Below are 17,187 nucleotides of genomic sequence, written 5' to 3'. Positions count from 1 at the left end.
AAGATAGCCATGAACTAACTGAAGAGAGGCCAATAAGAAAAGATGACCAATAAAGAAAGACCAAACAAGCTGGGGACATTTTAGCCTAAAGCAGAAGAAGCTGAATGAAGGGGTGGGGGCATGAGAGGAGCACACACTTGAAGATTTTTAAGAACCAGCCAACTGGGTATGCACCAGGAATGGAAAAGATAGGTTTGTCTTCACCTCAAAGCAAAGGGAAAGAAGGATAGATCACTTGAGGTCATTTCTAGCCTTGCATTTTTCTAGAATTTGGAAATGGACCCTTCAAAATAGCAACAACTACTTCACTTAGCTCTAAAGAAAGACAACGCTGTAATAGTCCCATATTGCAAGCTTTTCCCCAGAATGTTATAATTTATTCCAATTCTAAAAGATTCTTCACAAACTTCAGTGTCACTGAGTATCAAGCCCAAAATATCAATCAAGTTCTTTATTCTTTATTTGTATCTCTTGGATATAATAATCTCTCTAGAATTGAAGGGCTATAGGTTTTCGGTTTTGATACAACACAATTAGATATCAGGACTCTGAATAAAACAGAGTTTTAAACAGAAGGTTAAGACAGCATTAAAAAATTGATTAGTATGTCAGTAGACTGACTAGACAGCTCTTTAATAACACTGGACAGGGAATATAAGGGAAAATACTTCAGAGAAGTAAATGAATATTCCTTCCAGCAGAATGATTTCTTTAAAGACAAAAAAATCAAAATTATGCAGGTCTTTTTTTTTGTTTCAAAAGAATCACTTTGAAGGTAAAATATATCTACCCAAAGCAATTAAGATGAGAAGAAGACAGACAGGGAAAAAGAATACACCAAGGGCCAAGTATGTAAGACTGAAAGAACTATTCAGTCAAGGTATAATCATCCATTTCCCCCTGAATTGTATTTATTTAATACAAACATAAAGATGCACAGAAGATGAACAGAAGAAGATAAAATGTAAGCCGTTAAATGTGGTTCTTTGGAAAGCATCACCATTACCAAAGAGAAGTGTTTGCTGCAAGTCAAAGAGATTTCTGTTTGAATTCAAGATTAAGTTGTGCTCTCTAAGCAACTTCTAGGAGAAGAGAAATGGAAAATTACAGAAAGAATACTCCAGCAACAGTAAGTAGTGCTGGGAAGATTCTAGTCTCGGTTTTAGCAGTTGTAGATCTCAGCCATCAAACCTCTCACAGCTAACAAAGAAGAAACTTTAAGTTAACTTTAAGACTACAGTCTTCCTCTCCAACTCTAGTCTTTATTCTGAAGGACAGGAGGAAACCAAGCTTTCCCCAGCCTCTGTCATGGCATCTCTTGCTGTGAGATGAAACACAAAATATGTGTCAGATTTTGCTGTATGAACAAAATTGTCAGAAGTTTGTAAGTTCTACCGAACATCTGTCTCATTCCTTTGCCCTGAGAGTCATCTTGATTAATTTATTTGCATTTATTAAACTATTTATTTATGAATTCTTGCTCAAAACAACTGAAAATCCTAAAGACAAGCAAAAACGACCCTTAGTAACTTCAGCATTCCACGGTTCCACTCAAAAATGAGAAAGCACTTGAATTCAGTTTTTGCATCACAACCCCAGCTCAACATTTCTGGGGCAGAAACCTGGGATATTTTACAATTTTAATGCCATTATACAAAACAAGAACACATTCTTATTTCAGTCATATTTTCTCACCTAGCATATATGTTTATAGATCACCTCTGTACTAGCCTTTCATCATGTTTGATGCCCCGATGTTAATTTAGAAAGAATTCAAAAAGAAAAGTAGACTTCCTATTTTATTACCCATCTCGCTTCACAAAGTAAACAGATTTCCTCTAAGGCCTCACAAGATTAATGAAGAGGACATGCTTTGTTTCAGCTCCTGGTGAGAGGCACCAGATGTTCCTCTAGTCAACCCTTGCTAGGGGCACAGCAAGCTCTTTCAGAGGCTCCATCAAAGGCCTAGCTCTGATAGATGCATAAAATAAGACAGACTGAAAGCAGAGCTTTCAAGAGGAAAAAAGACCAGTGGGCTCAAGGAAAAAAAGGTATTTCAGGCTACCCATGTGTTTTTAAAAATTGTAGCTGGGAATAAAAATTAAAGATAACACGGAGAAAATATTTATGTTAATACTACCTGCTGCACCTTGTTAAAGCACCATGCACAGAACAGGCAGCTACTTCACTAACTAAACAGACCCTGTTCCTCAATATTTCACTGAGAAGAGATTACTTCAACAACTTCAAGTATATTGTTAACATACCTGTCCTGGCTTCCTTCTGTGATGTGATAGAGACGATTGGCCCCACCATCAGCACAAGCTCTCAGTGCAGCTGCAAGTGAAGAAAAAGAACATCAGTATATTGGTATTATAAACAAAAAACCACAACCAGTTATTCCATTAATGACATTTCTGTGTAAACTCATTTGTTCATTCCAGTGTAGGGAATAAACTTAGAGACCTCATATGGCTTTTAGCTTCCTGTACTTGACTACTTCCCCTGTTTCTCTAAATAGACATTTGAACTGGTTTTATCAAACTAGTGCCAATCTTCATCTGACTCTGCCCCTGTACTTTGCAAATGGCTTATTTCTATCTATCCTAACCTAATGCCCAGTCAGCTTAAACTACATGGCGGATAAGTACTCAAAACCTGAAAAGGGCCCATCCTCCATGTATGGGCAGGTACTTGTCTGAACAAATGAGAACTTGAACTTTAAACCTAACAACCTTCTGTGCTGGTTTAACTGAAAATGGGTTAATTTTCTTCATGCAGTTAGAAACCTTTCTTTTTCATAGCTAGCACACTCATTATTTGGACTTAGTTTGAGAACAAGCAGATAATGCCTCAGCACAGAGTTAATGTTTTTAATTGCTCTGGTCTGAGAGCTAAGGATACTCTGAGCTCTGCCCACAGATGTGAGGCATTGAGGAAGGGGGAGGGGAAGAGATGAGGCAGAGCTTGACTGACATCCAGATTGATCAATGAGAGTATTCCATTCCATTAGCATCATGCTAATTATGTAAGGAGTCAGGGCCTTCTGGTTGGCTCTCCTGCTTTTTCCCACTCTTGCTTGCTTGCAAGTGGGTTAGGTCTCAGCTGTAAATCTTGAACTATCTTAGTACAAAAGGAGCAAAGCTACAATAATTTTCAGTGCTTCCACATAACTTGGGGACTGTAAAGGACACGTGCCACTAATTCCAATTGATTTAAACAAGCACGGACATGCTGTTCTCTTGTGATACCTTTGTTTATATAGACTTAAGTCAGAGAGGAGAGAAAAGTCTAGTACTATTATTGTAAAATCAGAAATAGATTGGTGTATTATATTCATAGGCATCCCTATTAATCATCGTTTAACCAACACACAGTTCTTTAATGAGATTTTTTAAAAGATGATAAGCTATTAGAGATTGAAGATGACCATCTTGTCTTAGCAGTCTATCAGTTTTGCTCTGAGATGCACAAGTCAGATAACCACAGCACACGAGATAAAAGAAGCTGTTGCTTCTACACTAGAGCAGAACGTTCCTTCCAGGTCTGCAGGCAAAGAGAGACCGACTGGTAGGCCTGGGAGGGCTGAAAGCCTGAGGATTGAGGGGGACGAAGGGAAAGGTAAAAAAGAGGAGAGACAAAAAAAAGGAACAGCCTACTCATGTTTTGGAAAAAAAAGGTATATACAATGAGATCAGGCACTTCATGCTGCTGAGAATCCACTCTTCAGCTACAACCACTTTGCTTTGCTGTTCATTTCTCAGTCAGAACAACCTCTCCTTAGTGATACAAACCTATATTTTTCCTTTTGGCTCTCATTAGGTGGGCAGTTCACCCGTCCCCCTAGCTTATCCATCAACCTAGCCAGCCTATACAGAGACAACAAATTTCTTCTCTGTATCTGCTCTCATCTTTAAGCCATTCTTTCGTATTTGGTTGCTGAACGCCCACAACAGGGAATATTCTGTACGAATATATCCACCACAAAGCACCATGCAACCTTGGTTGAGGCTTTTTGGAAAAAACAGAAGAAAGCAGGCCAGCACAAACGTTACCAGTTCATCACAGGTAGCTTTGGGTACAGCAGCTTTTTTCCAGCAGGCTGCAAGAATAAGTAGGGCAGGAAAACTGGCACGGAGGTCCTGAGTATTTCTTCTAGCACTGCTCCTGCTCCAGTGACCTCCCTTCTCTCTTGTCCATAGTATTACAGTACCTGCTATGGTAAGCACTACCTTTCTCAGCCTTCTTGCACAAACCATGCTCTGCTCTGTCTCCTTACCTGACTTGACCCTCACCTTCCAGGCACCATCCAAACTAATATTAACAAGCCAAGGTCAAGGAGATTCAATTCTGACAAATCGTATTAGCTAAGATAATTTCTAAATTATGGTAACTGGCCAGCCATTTACACTTGAGGTTACAGCTGAAACTAGATTTAATGTAATTACTTTCACCTGGGCATATTAACTTCTCACAGTGAGTTCAGCTCTCACAGAACTTAGTAATGGTCCATTGCAAGAAGAATGTGTAATACCTGTCCTTAAAGTAGCTATTTGAGCTATCAGTTTATTTAGCAGATATAAGGCACCTAAGGAAGGCCTCAGACCTAAGCAACTACAGAATCCTTTCTCTCTACAAAAGCAATTAATCAGTTGAGACACTCTTTATAACCAAAACTGTAAGAATGCTGCAGAAAAAAACATTTTCTAACTTCGGTTACAGATTCTGTCTAAAGGGTGCTTCTCAAGCTGAAGACAGCTGCAGCTTTTTCTTTCTGAGAACACTGATTTTTACATCTATTCTCTCACATTTCAGACAAATAAGTAGCTTATGACTTCTGGGGAAAAAAAGAAGGGATGAGACACAGAAAAAGAAAGATGAAAGAGTCTATCATCTGTCTCAACTACTTTAAAACAGCCAGAGCCTTAACTACTGTAAATTATCTCAATGGACTTAATACAAGTGAAACCTGGCCTAAGATTACTTTAAAAGCACATGACCAAAAAAAACCCAACAACAAAACAAAGTATTACAAAACAAATTAGTTTTCAGTAACAGGTCTATGACACCTGCAGGCTGTTCACATGGATATGGGGCTACTATTTGCTACCTCAAATCAAAATAGTTTCCTTACGTAACTGCAATTTAAAGCTGTCCCCCACATATTTAGTCTTAACAATTAAAAAAAATTAGACTTAGGTAGCATTGTAAAGTTATTTAGAGAAACTATTTATGAGCTACTGTTCCTTTACCAGCAAGTTAATAACGTACACCAGAACGAACCAAAGACCCAGGTGCTTTAAGTAGCTACCAGGTAATTAACTGATTTGCTGGACGCCAGTATATCATATTATTTCTACAGCTATGACCCAAGCCTTACTTGATAAAAAGTAATTATATATATTAGCTGGAAGAACATGTATCATTATTATCTGGAAGTGTTTAAGGAGATAGTCAGCAATTCTAAGCTTACAAATCAGATAAAAAATTCTCTATGAAAAGATAATAGGAACTTATTTTATACAGTGCCTTTTATATTAGAAGCAAAATTGCTTTACAAACAACAATTTGGCCAAGGTGCGGCACAGCAAATGTGTAGGCAAATCTCGCAGTCTCTAGGTACTTCAGAACAGCTCACACAAAACCTCATTAATTATTTCAGCAGAAACTGAAGGACCTGAACAAGATCAGTGCTTTGTTTTGCTTGGCATTGAGGAAACACAGAGACTGTCTTCCAATAAGTTTTCCTTTTAAATAGATTAAAACCAACCAAACAACCCCCAAACAAATGCAAACAAGCAAACCAACAAAAAGGTGAAAAGTGACATGGAGGTATGAAGTTCTAATGGTCACACGTGGGTCAAAGACAAGTTTTCTTCCAGGGCAACCAAATGGATGGTGGGGCTTGTAGAGGGAAGAGTAATTGAACTGGTCAGCCAGAACACAGGTGGTTCTGCACACACCTTCTGACTCAAATGTTACTACCCCATTATTGGAGACCCCTCAAATTGGCCAGGTACACTGCACAAGGAAATACTGTCTAGCTTATGTGTATCAGAAAGAAATAAGTCAGTAAAGACATTATCTAAAGTCTTTTAGTTAATCCTGCCTCTGTGAACTGAGCCAGACTAAGGAATTATATGCAATTGGGAGCAATAGCTTTTTCAACCTGCACAAGTGGAAGCAGAGAAGACCCCTGCCCCTGGCCACCCTGCTCAGCTGGAGAGCCCCAAGGTGCCGTTTTGTGCTTTTGTTATCAGCAGAGATGACACTAAGAGCACAGGGGCTCAATCACATGGCAGCACTAGCTCAGTGTGCAAATCTGCACTCCTTGGCGTTACCACAAATCACAACCTTTCCAACCTCCATATTCTGTGTTAAGCTCCACTTCTCAGAAATAGCTCCATCTGTCAAACTACCACATTCTCTATCTGTCAAATTACTTTCTGATGTAAATCAAGTGTCATTCAATGAAACAGGGAATGGAGACATAACTGAAAAATCAGCTGCTTCATTGTGCTGCTTTGTGGGAGAGTACAGAAGAGGGGACTCAATGCCACTGACGACAACTGCTACTCAAATTACTGGGTACAGCATATGTTCAATCCAGTAGCATTTGAAGTTATGCTAAGGGTAAATACCCTTCAGTTCCACCTATACTGAGGAAGAGTTATGTCAAGAGCATATTATGAGCCCATGATATCTCTGGAAGAGTTTCTCATAGGCAAGATGAATGAAGAAACCAAAGTCTTTCTAAGTGAGATCCTTCATTTTAAATGGTGTATTTTCTGCTAGGAACCAGTGAAATATTTCTCTTTACTGACTGAAGCTAAGAGGGCACTGTTTGGGCTACTAGCAAATACGCTGCTGCAAAAATTATCCTAACGCAACAAACAAACAAAAAAAGAAACTATTTAAATACTTATATTTACTCTTTTGGTAAAGGCAACTTCCCATGACTGTGAGACAAGATATGAACAGAATATCAAAGACAAAAAGGAAGGTCATGTCTCTGAGTTAGCTATTCCTGAAGGTTTTTGCAGAAAAGATGCAAGTATTTTATCACACCTTTAAGCCCTGCAAATTCAGGCAGGGGAAAAGACTGTACAGAACAGATGGAACTCTTGCAGACTGAGTAAGATGGGGGTATAAAAAAGGGAATACATTTATATACAGTACTGACACCTGGGGAAGAAAAACATAACTTTATTATTCCTATTATTATTCTCATTCTATTATTTCTTGCAATTAGCATTTTTTTTCCTTTTTCAAACCGATCTTGAAATTAATCCATGTTTTTGACTAAATTCAAATTTATGACATCTCCCCTAAAACTGCCTTAGTATATCCCCTCTGTTCCTTTTCTAACTTTATACAACTTCTTCTAGGTATGCAATCTGTTTTCCTCATTCATTTATTGATTCAGTAACCTGGTAACCATAATTAACCTGCCAGGATATCTACACATAAGAGAACCCTGTTTAATTAATGACTTGGAGTGCTGGTAGTAATGTATAAGTGATAATATATGGTAGATAGGCAGAGAATTGCTTCGTTTGCTTGATATGTTTGGCTAACACATTTTTGTCTCAGCATTAATAAAAAATGCCAGTTACTAGCAACAAAATACATAATCTGTATTTATGTGCTTTCTCTTTTTCTCCTTCATCCTGCAGAAACTGCAAAAACATGTTTAACAAATCCATGGCTTCATGCATCTGCAGATTGCTAGGTAGGGGATATATTTGCATCTCAAACAATTCCTTCCCACCCATGTGTTTCTACCTGCATTACCAGGACTATGCAACTGCTATAATATACCGAATATAGTGCACTGCAGATCTCTCTCCTGGTCCATCTGCAGCTGTGTTTAACAAATCTGTCAGTCTGTAATAGTCTTTTGCTTAACTGTTGGACACTGGTCTTGCTAAGAAGCTTTTTAACTATTTAAAATAGGTCTATCCTTAATTTACATGAAACTGAAAAGGCTTAGCTCTTATCACTGGTATTTTACATTTGCATCAGTGCACAGGGCTTTAAACAAGCATGATGGAGAATGTCACCTATTCTCAGGATATTCTGTGATTCCAAATGAAATTCAAGAGATAGACAAGTGCTTTCTAAATGGTTTTTATAGGTGTGTATTCATGCTGCTGCAATCAGCAGCAGCAAAGAGCCATTAGCCTTTGGTAGGTACCCAGCACTTTCTGGGATTGAAACCGTTCTTAGGAATTTCACCCAAAAATCATCTTTTTTGCTCTATTTTTTTCTGCCCATGGTGATTTTCAATTTTGCGTGCATACTTCCAGCCCAGGAACAAATTTTAGTTGTACAAATGCTGCAAACATAATAACAGCTGCTATTCTTTAATTGTCTGTGTACCCAAGAACGGTCCATCAACTAAAAGTATCTCATACCTGACTTCTATACCATCTGTATCACATAAAGAACATAAAAGCCCAGTAGTCCTTAAGTAAAATAGTAATCAACACCAGAGCTAGCAGCCTACTTCTATATGGGCTTGATTATGGATCTCCGATGAAAAGCTACTGTACATCTAGTAAGGTAATTACATATTTCCTCCAAAAATGCTGCACTTCTTTAATCACTTTGCTTGGAGATGTAAACGTCATACACATCTCAGCTAAGCAGAGGCAGGATTCATTAAGCAATTAAATATGAGAATACAAGGAAGGAGCCAATGTGCTGATGAATTAGGAAGCTCTATTCTTTTCTCAACGCATTGATTCAATATCGAGCAAGAGCCACAGAGATAACACATCTTCCTAAAAAGAAGTTCACAACAGAAATTAAACACAAGGAAAATTAAAGTGTTTCTCCCACAGAAAAACCTTCCCCTGAACTTTCACCAAAAACTAAGTTACATATAATCACCAACACAAAGCCTTACTTTAAGAACAAAAAAAATCAAAATCTTAATGCTCACTTTGGGAAAAAAAAGGAATAAAATAATAGATCGACCCTTTTAAAAACAAATTAAGTACCAAAAAAGACAACCGCAAGCAAAAAATCCCTGAGTATATATACTAGGACTAATGCTCTGTCAGAGGCAGAAGAGCGACTGTGTTTTCAGTAGACTGAGTTTCTGGACTGTCTTCGGGTACACTTCCACAGAGAGTTCATTACAATGATTCATATTCAAGGCTGCTGGGTTTGGAGTAATCTCTTGTCAGGTGCTAGATTTAATATTCCTACAACCCTCACTTAGGATATGATTCTCTCTTCTTTTTCCTGTCATTCTTCTCCCATTCTGTCAAATCCAGGCACTCCAGTACTTGCTGTGCTGCCTTACGCCCATCAATGTCAGAGGCTCCAAAAGCAAGAGCAGCCCCGTGCTGTGTCACAGATAAAACCAAGAGGAAGGAACCGAAACGTGAAACAAAGTACTTACTGACATTATTTCCACTAAAATGCAAGCGACCTTTTCATGAGAAGGCTGCATGGCTTGATGCCGCTGTGGGATAAATCAGGAAGAATAAATCACCTTTATTTTTTTCATGTCCTCCTTTTTTTTGCTCTCTGTGGGAAAAATGACAACTAAAGCAATAGTGTAACATGTAATCAGCTTTTCTTTTTGCCCTGAGCGTACATCTATTATTACCAGGTACCAGTCAAAAACACTGATTAGGGCATATACCAGTTAAAAAAAAAAAAAGTTTTAAATGTCTTTAAAGAAAAATTTATCAAATCAAAGATCCTCACAAATCAAACAAGCTGCTGAAAGACAGCCGGGAGATCCTAATTTTGCCTTAAATCTTGTGTGAGAAGGAATTCAAGCTCTCTATAATTGTATACTTGCATCTTACTGACAGCTGGCCTCTGACGCCCAGAGCGGCCCAGAGATTCACAAGCCGCGATGAACCCGGTTTGCAGGCTGACGTGCAGGTGCCCTGGAGCTTGTTCGGAACTGCGGCTCTTCCCCAGGTGACGTGCAATCCGTAACTGAAATCTCTCACTCAAACGTCACCTATGTAACCCCTAATCACTGAGGAAGGATCTGCTGACTCTCAAGCATTGAACCCCTACAGACAGCACACCAGTCATCCTTCGTAATACATCCCATCAGGCTGCCTTTCAAATACCATCTTCTTTCATTGCCTCCTAAGTACAACACACCTCACTAACAAAACTTTACTGCAACCTGTCTACCAGCGTCCTATATTTAAAACAAACACATACATCAAAATATAACTGAACACAAAGTAACTGAAAGTGTGCAGCTAGGTTTCTTCTGCATCCATTACCTGATTATCAAGTGAAATGGAGACACTTCAACATCAATTTTGTTTCTGAAGCTTTTAAATTATATTGTTTAATAATTCAGTGTAAAGTGCACCGACTTCTAGCTTTGAATGCAACTTTTTATCTATATTTTCCATAGCTGCAACATTGATTTCTGACACAAGGAAGATAAAAAGCTACAAATACGGTGGAATAACCGAGCTGCCTGCAATTTTAATTGCCAAGTCAGTGTTGTTATCAAGCAAACTTTGGTAGAAAGCTGACACCTCCCCCCCCACTGAACAGACAAACACAAAACCAAACACATTAGTAGCATTAATGCATTTGCACAAAGGACAAGACTGTAAAAAGAAAAGACAAAAAACCAAAACACTCTTTTTTGGCGTGGCGTTGTTGATTCAATGCCAGCAGCAGCTGGTTGCACACAGTGCCCACTGCCCACCCCCAGAGAGCGGGATGTGGGGTAGGCAGGGGGGCCGTACACCCAGAAGGGTGCTCAGCTGCACCAAGACAGGAAAGAGGGAGAAATAATCTCCTACTACTGCCGGCCACCAGCATGACTATGTTCCTCATCACTGCCAGAGTCAGCGGCACTGTCTCTTCTGCTTCCACTGAACAATATGCATTAATATTTCAAGCCAACCTGCAACTGGAAAGCAATGAGCATGATAAGTTCATATTCATGTCTATGATTAAATATTTTCAGCTAACGCATTTATATTTCAAATTTTGTTTGCCTAAATTGGATTTGCAGTAGCCTGCAACTCATCAAAAAATTAATCACACACTTATTTTGAATAGCATAAAATAAATTAATTCTCATGCTACTAAAACACACACCATTCCTTAGCAGCCCAGAATATATTTCCACACAACCATTTTATATCATAGTCTAACAAAAACTTCTGTGCACCAAGGAAATTTCAGAACTCATAAAAGTTAGAAACTCCAATTTTGTTAAAAGACAACTAGAGTATCACAATGCATAAATTTCTGAACCTATCAAACATGCACTGATACTACCTTGAAAAATTATTTAAACTATTCAAAAGCACGAACCTGGTCTAAAAGTTGTCTGGAAATAAGTATCAAAAAGAGGGACAAAGAAGAAACCAGAGGAAGAAAAGGAAGACGATAAGTACAGTTTCCTAGTGCACGTGGAACTGCATTTTATGATGTATTTTCTGATGTCTGGATAATATACAGCTACCCTGTGTTCATGTTACATAGTCTTGTGTATACATAATATCCCCTACTCTCAACAGATAAAACTGTTCAATAAACTTTTCAAGCAAACAATAATAGTAAACTATTGTAACACAATGGTACATAGTAAACAGTGTGAGAAGAAATGGTTAAAAAAGAAAAAAAAAAGAAAACTAAAAGGTTTCATGAGGCATTCTTTAGAGGTACCATAAGCCAATTTAATTTGAGAAACAAGCACACGTTCTGAAACTAGTCCAAATTAAGTAAGTACATTAAAACACTGAAATTAAGCCAATATCTTGGAACTACTTGTCTAAAACATTGGGAGCAGATAATACCATTTATGACAGTTTCATCCCATTGTATCTGACTGACCCCCACATCTTTTCTGTTCTCTTAACTCTCAGCTTTGGGTAACAGTAACCTACAGCAGAGGTTTCCTCAAGAAACTGGAAATATAAAATTAGCTGTAAAGCAGATTTGATCTTACCTGCTTTATTTCATATTTGGTATAGCTATGAGTACATACACACTGGCATTTGCACCAATTTAAACCAGAATGGTTCCATGGAAGCAGTGGCTTTACATCGCCAGTACTCTGGTACTGAAACCTAAATATAGTTCTAAGGACTTCTCCTTTTAGGAGAAGAGCTTTAGTTACCTGCATCAAGACTAAACTTAATCCCCAAAATCTTCCCATACAAAATAAATTTAAAACTGAGGTAATATTCTCGCTAGGCACTTTCTTTTGCTAAACCTTCCAATAAGCAAGAAAGGTCAGCTAGCATAAGCTAGCATATAGACATAAAAGATCAGTTTTACGGTATAATTTTGTTTCATTTTTTTATTCATATTTGAAAAAAAAAAAGGAGTAGAAAAACCCATAATGAAGGACAAAATATTATATTTGCATTCTTAAAATAATATGGAAAGTGTGAGTTAATATTTTCAAAAGAAATAATCATGATCAGCAATAATATTTTAAATATTTTAGTTACCTTGATGAAATGATATATTAAATAATCATAAGATATGAAGAAAGCTTATTTGGACAGGCAGAATCAGCTACAAACCAGAGTAGAAACTGTAATTCTGAGTGCGAAATGGGATTTCTCATCTAAATTCTCTTACACAATGCAAATACAAAACCAATACTGTTCTCCCTGAAAATAGAAAAACAACATCTATAGGCAAACAGTCTGGTTATGAATGAAGATAGCATAGCAGCAGTATCCCAGTTCATAAAACTGATGAAGAAGCAAGTGCATTGATTTCAAAACCTCTCTTTAATGAGGCTGTAAGAGAACCTTAAGATGAAATTTCTGAGTAAAAATATTTGAAGGAGGCAATCAAGTTTACTGAACAAAATCAAGTGTATGTTCTCAAGGGGAATAAAATTCTGTGTGACAACTCTCCACATAGCAAAGCTGCAAACAGAATCATAGGCTGAACTTAAAATATACGACCTGGGTATCATTCACGACGTGCTTGTGGGAAAAACACCACGCTGTATCAGTGTTCAAGGTGTCCTCTATTCCTCTCTCTGAGATAAGAAAAAAAATCATCATCCTCTGCCTTTTGCTGAGAATTTTCACTGAAAATGTTCAGGTTCTCCTGAAGATGTGCGCTTATGACACAGCTTTCCAGACAACAGTGCAGCTGAGAAACCTAATGCCATTTGTTCACCAAAGTCCTGAGATGATCCATATCTAAGTCATCCCTAAAATAGATAAAATAGATGCAAAACCAAACGTTTTGTGTGCATGTTATATGAGGACCCAATTCAATGCCTACATGAGTTGGCAGTTTTATGAAAAGCTAATGAGGACCTAAAAACCCAAGGGATATCAGCAAAACAAAAGACTGGAAGTATAAAGCTATACATTTACTGGAAGTAAATCCTGCCTTTCAGAAGATTTTTAATAAAGGGAAGTCCATAATTTAATACTCTGTTTGAGGCATACGAAGTTTGGATATTATTTAAAGAGCCACAGAATTAGTAACCCATGTAACATCAGTAAAATATCGGATCTCTCTCACCAGTTTGCTCTCCCATGGGACGTGCTGAAGTGCCAAAACCTCAGTTTTGATGCTCTTCCACAAGAAAGTGCGACAGGAAAGGGAACTGAGAGGATGTTGTTCACCTCCTGGCCTCAGGTAACCTTTCTAAGAAAATTCGTGTATAGATGCAGTAACAGCTCCTGTCCTCTACCTCTGAAACTGTACCATGGCAGTTCCCTGAGGCATCCTAATGGGCAAAAGGCTTAAATAGAACAGGAAAGTAGAGCCTCTTGTCGGTACTTCAGCCCCCAAATTTGGCACTGCTCAGTGTTTTAAGAAAATCTGCAAGCTTCTGGACTCTTTAAAAACTATTTTTAGTAGCAGATTTGTTCTTTCAGTTTCCAGTCACAAAGATGATCAGTACATTGCAGATGATTTTTATCAAAATGCTACAGAGTTACTGCTTTAGGCCTTAAATTTCAATGTGATACTAAGATAAATAGCCCTAAAAGGGCAAAACAAAAGAAATTTTTCCGCTCATTTTGGTCCATATTTTTCATTTTGAAGAAGCGAGACTGGACTTAAGCACATATTAAAGTCTGAAGTTCAGAAGTGAATTCATAGAAACTGGGTAGGGATTCTGTTTTGTTTAAATTACCTCCTATCTAACTGTTTATAACCCCTTTTAAATTTCAGCTCATGTGGATGCATTTTGCCATCCCTTGATCATAAGCCAAGCCATTTCATCTTTATTGAATAAAAACATTGTCCTCCTCTTTGAGGTCATTTTCTCCTTGTAGTTGAAACCTGTGCATTCAATAAATAAAACCGTAGATTTAGCATACCTGAGCTTATTCTGAAAGTCTGCTTAAGAACACATCCCCAGTGAAACAAACCAGCAAAACCCTGAGACACAGTCTGGTTCAAATGGTAATGTAGTTCTTTGTTCCCAAAATGGTTCAATGAAAAAAACCACAAACAACTATGCAGCCGTGAATCTTACTATAGCAACTGTTCCTTTCCAATGTTGCTACTTAATTGCAAATTATCACCCTTTTAAATTTTCCCTAGAAACACAGCTTATGCTTTCAAGTATGGGAGAAAATATGATCCTAATGTATCTTTAAATCAACCAAGTGTTGGCCAAAAATAATATCAATATTCTATTTAATTTATAAGCTCTGTCCATAGTAAACACTTAATTATCAGCAACAGAAAGTATTAGAAGACAGGATGTTCAAATGCGATCTGAGTCACTGCACCAATCCCATGCTACACTATCTACCAGATGTGTTGGAGATTCCAGATTAGTACACATGACATTTTCATTCAAATTAGTGTATTCCTGCACTTGGCCTCATTTAAATCAGTATTGCTAGCGAAGAGCTGGTAAAATGTTAAAAAAAAAAAGCCCAACTTTTACTTGTTTGATCTGAATTTCATCTTTCATAATCCCTTGGAGCCTATAGTATTATTTGCTATAATATTTGGCCTCAAAGCACAAGAATTATACAAAAGCCAGTCTTTTCACCTGACTCTTACCTCCCTGTTTTAAAACAAGAGAACACCTGTCTTCCCCAACTACTAAGTTCTTTCTCCTCCTGCTCACTCATTCTTCACTTGGCCCTTTGCTAGCAACCCTTGGTCTATATAGGGGAATTCCCAGACCAGACTCTTACATGTTGAACATTATTTTTAAAAAACCAAACTCATAACCAAACAAAAAACCCCAAACAAAACAAACCATAAAACAAACAAAAACACAAACAAAAATCAACCAACCCGCACAACCAAAAGAGCAAATAACACCAAAAAAACTCCAAAATAAAACATATTAGTAGGTGTAAGGAAGGACTTCAACCAATTCACCTGAAACATTTATTTCCTCACTACTTTTTACTAGCTTACTTCCAAACATCTGTGTTGGTCATGCATCAGCTAAAACTCTTGAGGTCAGGTTCAACCAGCCCAGTTCAACAACATGTCTTTAGAGCAGGATCCTCACTCTTAAGATGTCTGGTGAAAGGAAAACAATTGCTGTTACTCTTCATTTGATAATACATGACTAAGCCCCTAAGGCAGAAAGAAAGGTATCTTTCTACAGCGTGAAACCTTGGGGGATTGTTCTCCTTAGCAAGGAACAGGAATAGCAATGGCTTGAGTTCACATATGACAATCCCTGTCACGCAGACCTGAAAAGACACCTCTGAATCCTTGATTCACAAGACGCTCTATGGTACATCTGTATCATAAAGGCAACAAGCAGGGTTTTGCCAACAAAGATCTGCTGTTGCTGTGCTTAACCTGCACAAGGCTTTGCCACCTGCTTAAAACAGTCGTCAGAGGTGCTAATGGATTTTGTAATTTGGAAGGTGGTTTTTTTTTGCCTAAAAATGCAATGATTTCTCTGTGAAAGATGATCAAAGTGCCATCTTTATGAACTGAACTAAGCTTAAAATAAAAAGAAGGAACAAGAGAGACCCTGGTGCTTTTATTTAGCTTGTGCACAGGTAAAAGTGAGTATTATCAACCCACAGTTCAACCTATCAATAGTCACCTGGCAGAGAAAAAGAGTTTCAGAAATTAGATTTAACAGCTAGCTTTGCCATCTCAGAAACATTTGATGTTGCTCTTCTAGCAAACCAAAATCAATAGCTGTGAACAAGAGAAGCAGGATAAACTTTATGTGATTAATTCTTCTTGTAGCAAATCCCACTCCTAACTTGTACAATTCTCAACAGCTTATGTGGAGGGGAATAAAATGGTATTTCCTTTAAGCCATGTTTTGACAGGTGCTTGCATGAAGCTGGTCCTCACCACCTGAGAAGGTCTCTGACTTCAGTGCAGCTACCTGTGCTGAGCAGAGCCCTGCTCCTAAAGCATAAAAATTCAAACCATGCTTTTCACTCTGTCTGAATACACAGTGCCCATAACAGTTTGAGCCCTAATACATCTTCGCTTTTCCTCTCTTCACTGTTGCTCTTGATCCCTAATTGCTCTCTCCCTGCCATTTCATCTATTCCAGCTTTCAGATATACACACCATCTCATGAACTCAGGATGACACAAATACCCTCTGTCAGCTTCACTATTCCTCGCACATGCACCAAAAAAACTCATCTCCTCTTCACCTACTGACTCCATTGTCCCCTACTACTGCTCCCTAGTCCTGTTGCCTCCTATTTCAGGGTCTGCTTTACAGAATCACAGAATCATTTTGGTTTTGAGAGATCCTCAGGACCATTGAGTCCAATCATAACCCAAATCTAGCACTAAACCATGTTCCTAAGAACCTCATCTATAGGTCTTAAACACCTCCAGGGATGGTGACTCCACCACTTCCCTTGGCAGCCTGTTCCACTGCTTCTCAACACATTCTCTGAAGAAATGTTTCCTAACATCTAATCTGAACCTTCCCTGTTGCAACTTGAGGCCATTTACTCTTGTCCTATCACTTGCTACTTGGGAGAAGAGACCAACACCCCGCATGTTACAACCTCCTGTCACCTCCCACCCTCAGGTACAAGTGGGGGGAAAAAGTGACTCAGGTTTGTGGATCCCCTTTGGTTGGAAAACAAGTACACACAGTACTTAAGGTCCGCAAACAAAAGGCATTTATTTTGCAGCTTGGCCCAAATGGTATATGTTTTGGTGGCAGAGGGATTTACATTATTGTAGGTTCAACTGGTAAACATAAAAAGTTCACGGCATATGCATG

The 17,187-nt window shown here is 38.2% G+C and overlaps 1 protein-coding gene across 3 annotated transcripts in view; it reads right to left on the bottom strand.

Moving 5' to 3' along the window:
* The window catches only part of TPK1 (thiamin pyrophosphokinase 1), a 304,572-nt gene that overhangs the window by 186,193 nt on the left and 101,192 nt on the right, over positions 1 to 17,187 (bottom strand). For 2 of the 3 annotated variants that reach the window (XM_065832445.2, XM_065832446.2), the window contains exon 3: positions 2,268 to 2,337. In XM_065832445.2, the coding sequence (XP_065688517.1) occupies positions 2,268 to 2,337 (70 nt within the window). Of the gene's footprint in view, positions 1 to 2,267; positions 2,338 to 17,187 lie in introns of those variants that run through there. The other variant, XM_071804699.1, reaches the window with a different exon arrangement.

This window comes from Patagioenas fasciata, chromosome 2 (assembly GCF_037038585.1).
Source record: "Patagioenas fasciata isolate bPatFas1 chromosome 2, bPatFas1.hap1, whole genome shotgun sequence".
In the NCBI taxonomy this organism is placed as follows: Eukaryota; Metazoa; Chordata; class Aves; order Columbiformes; family Columbidae; genus Patagioenas; species Patagioenas fasciata.
This window is presented reverse-complemented; position numbering and strand designations above follow the sequence as displayed.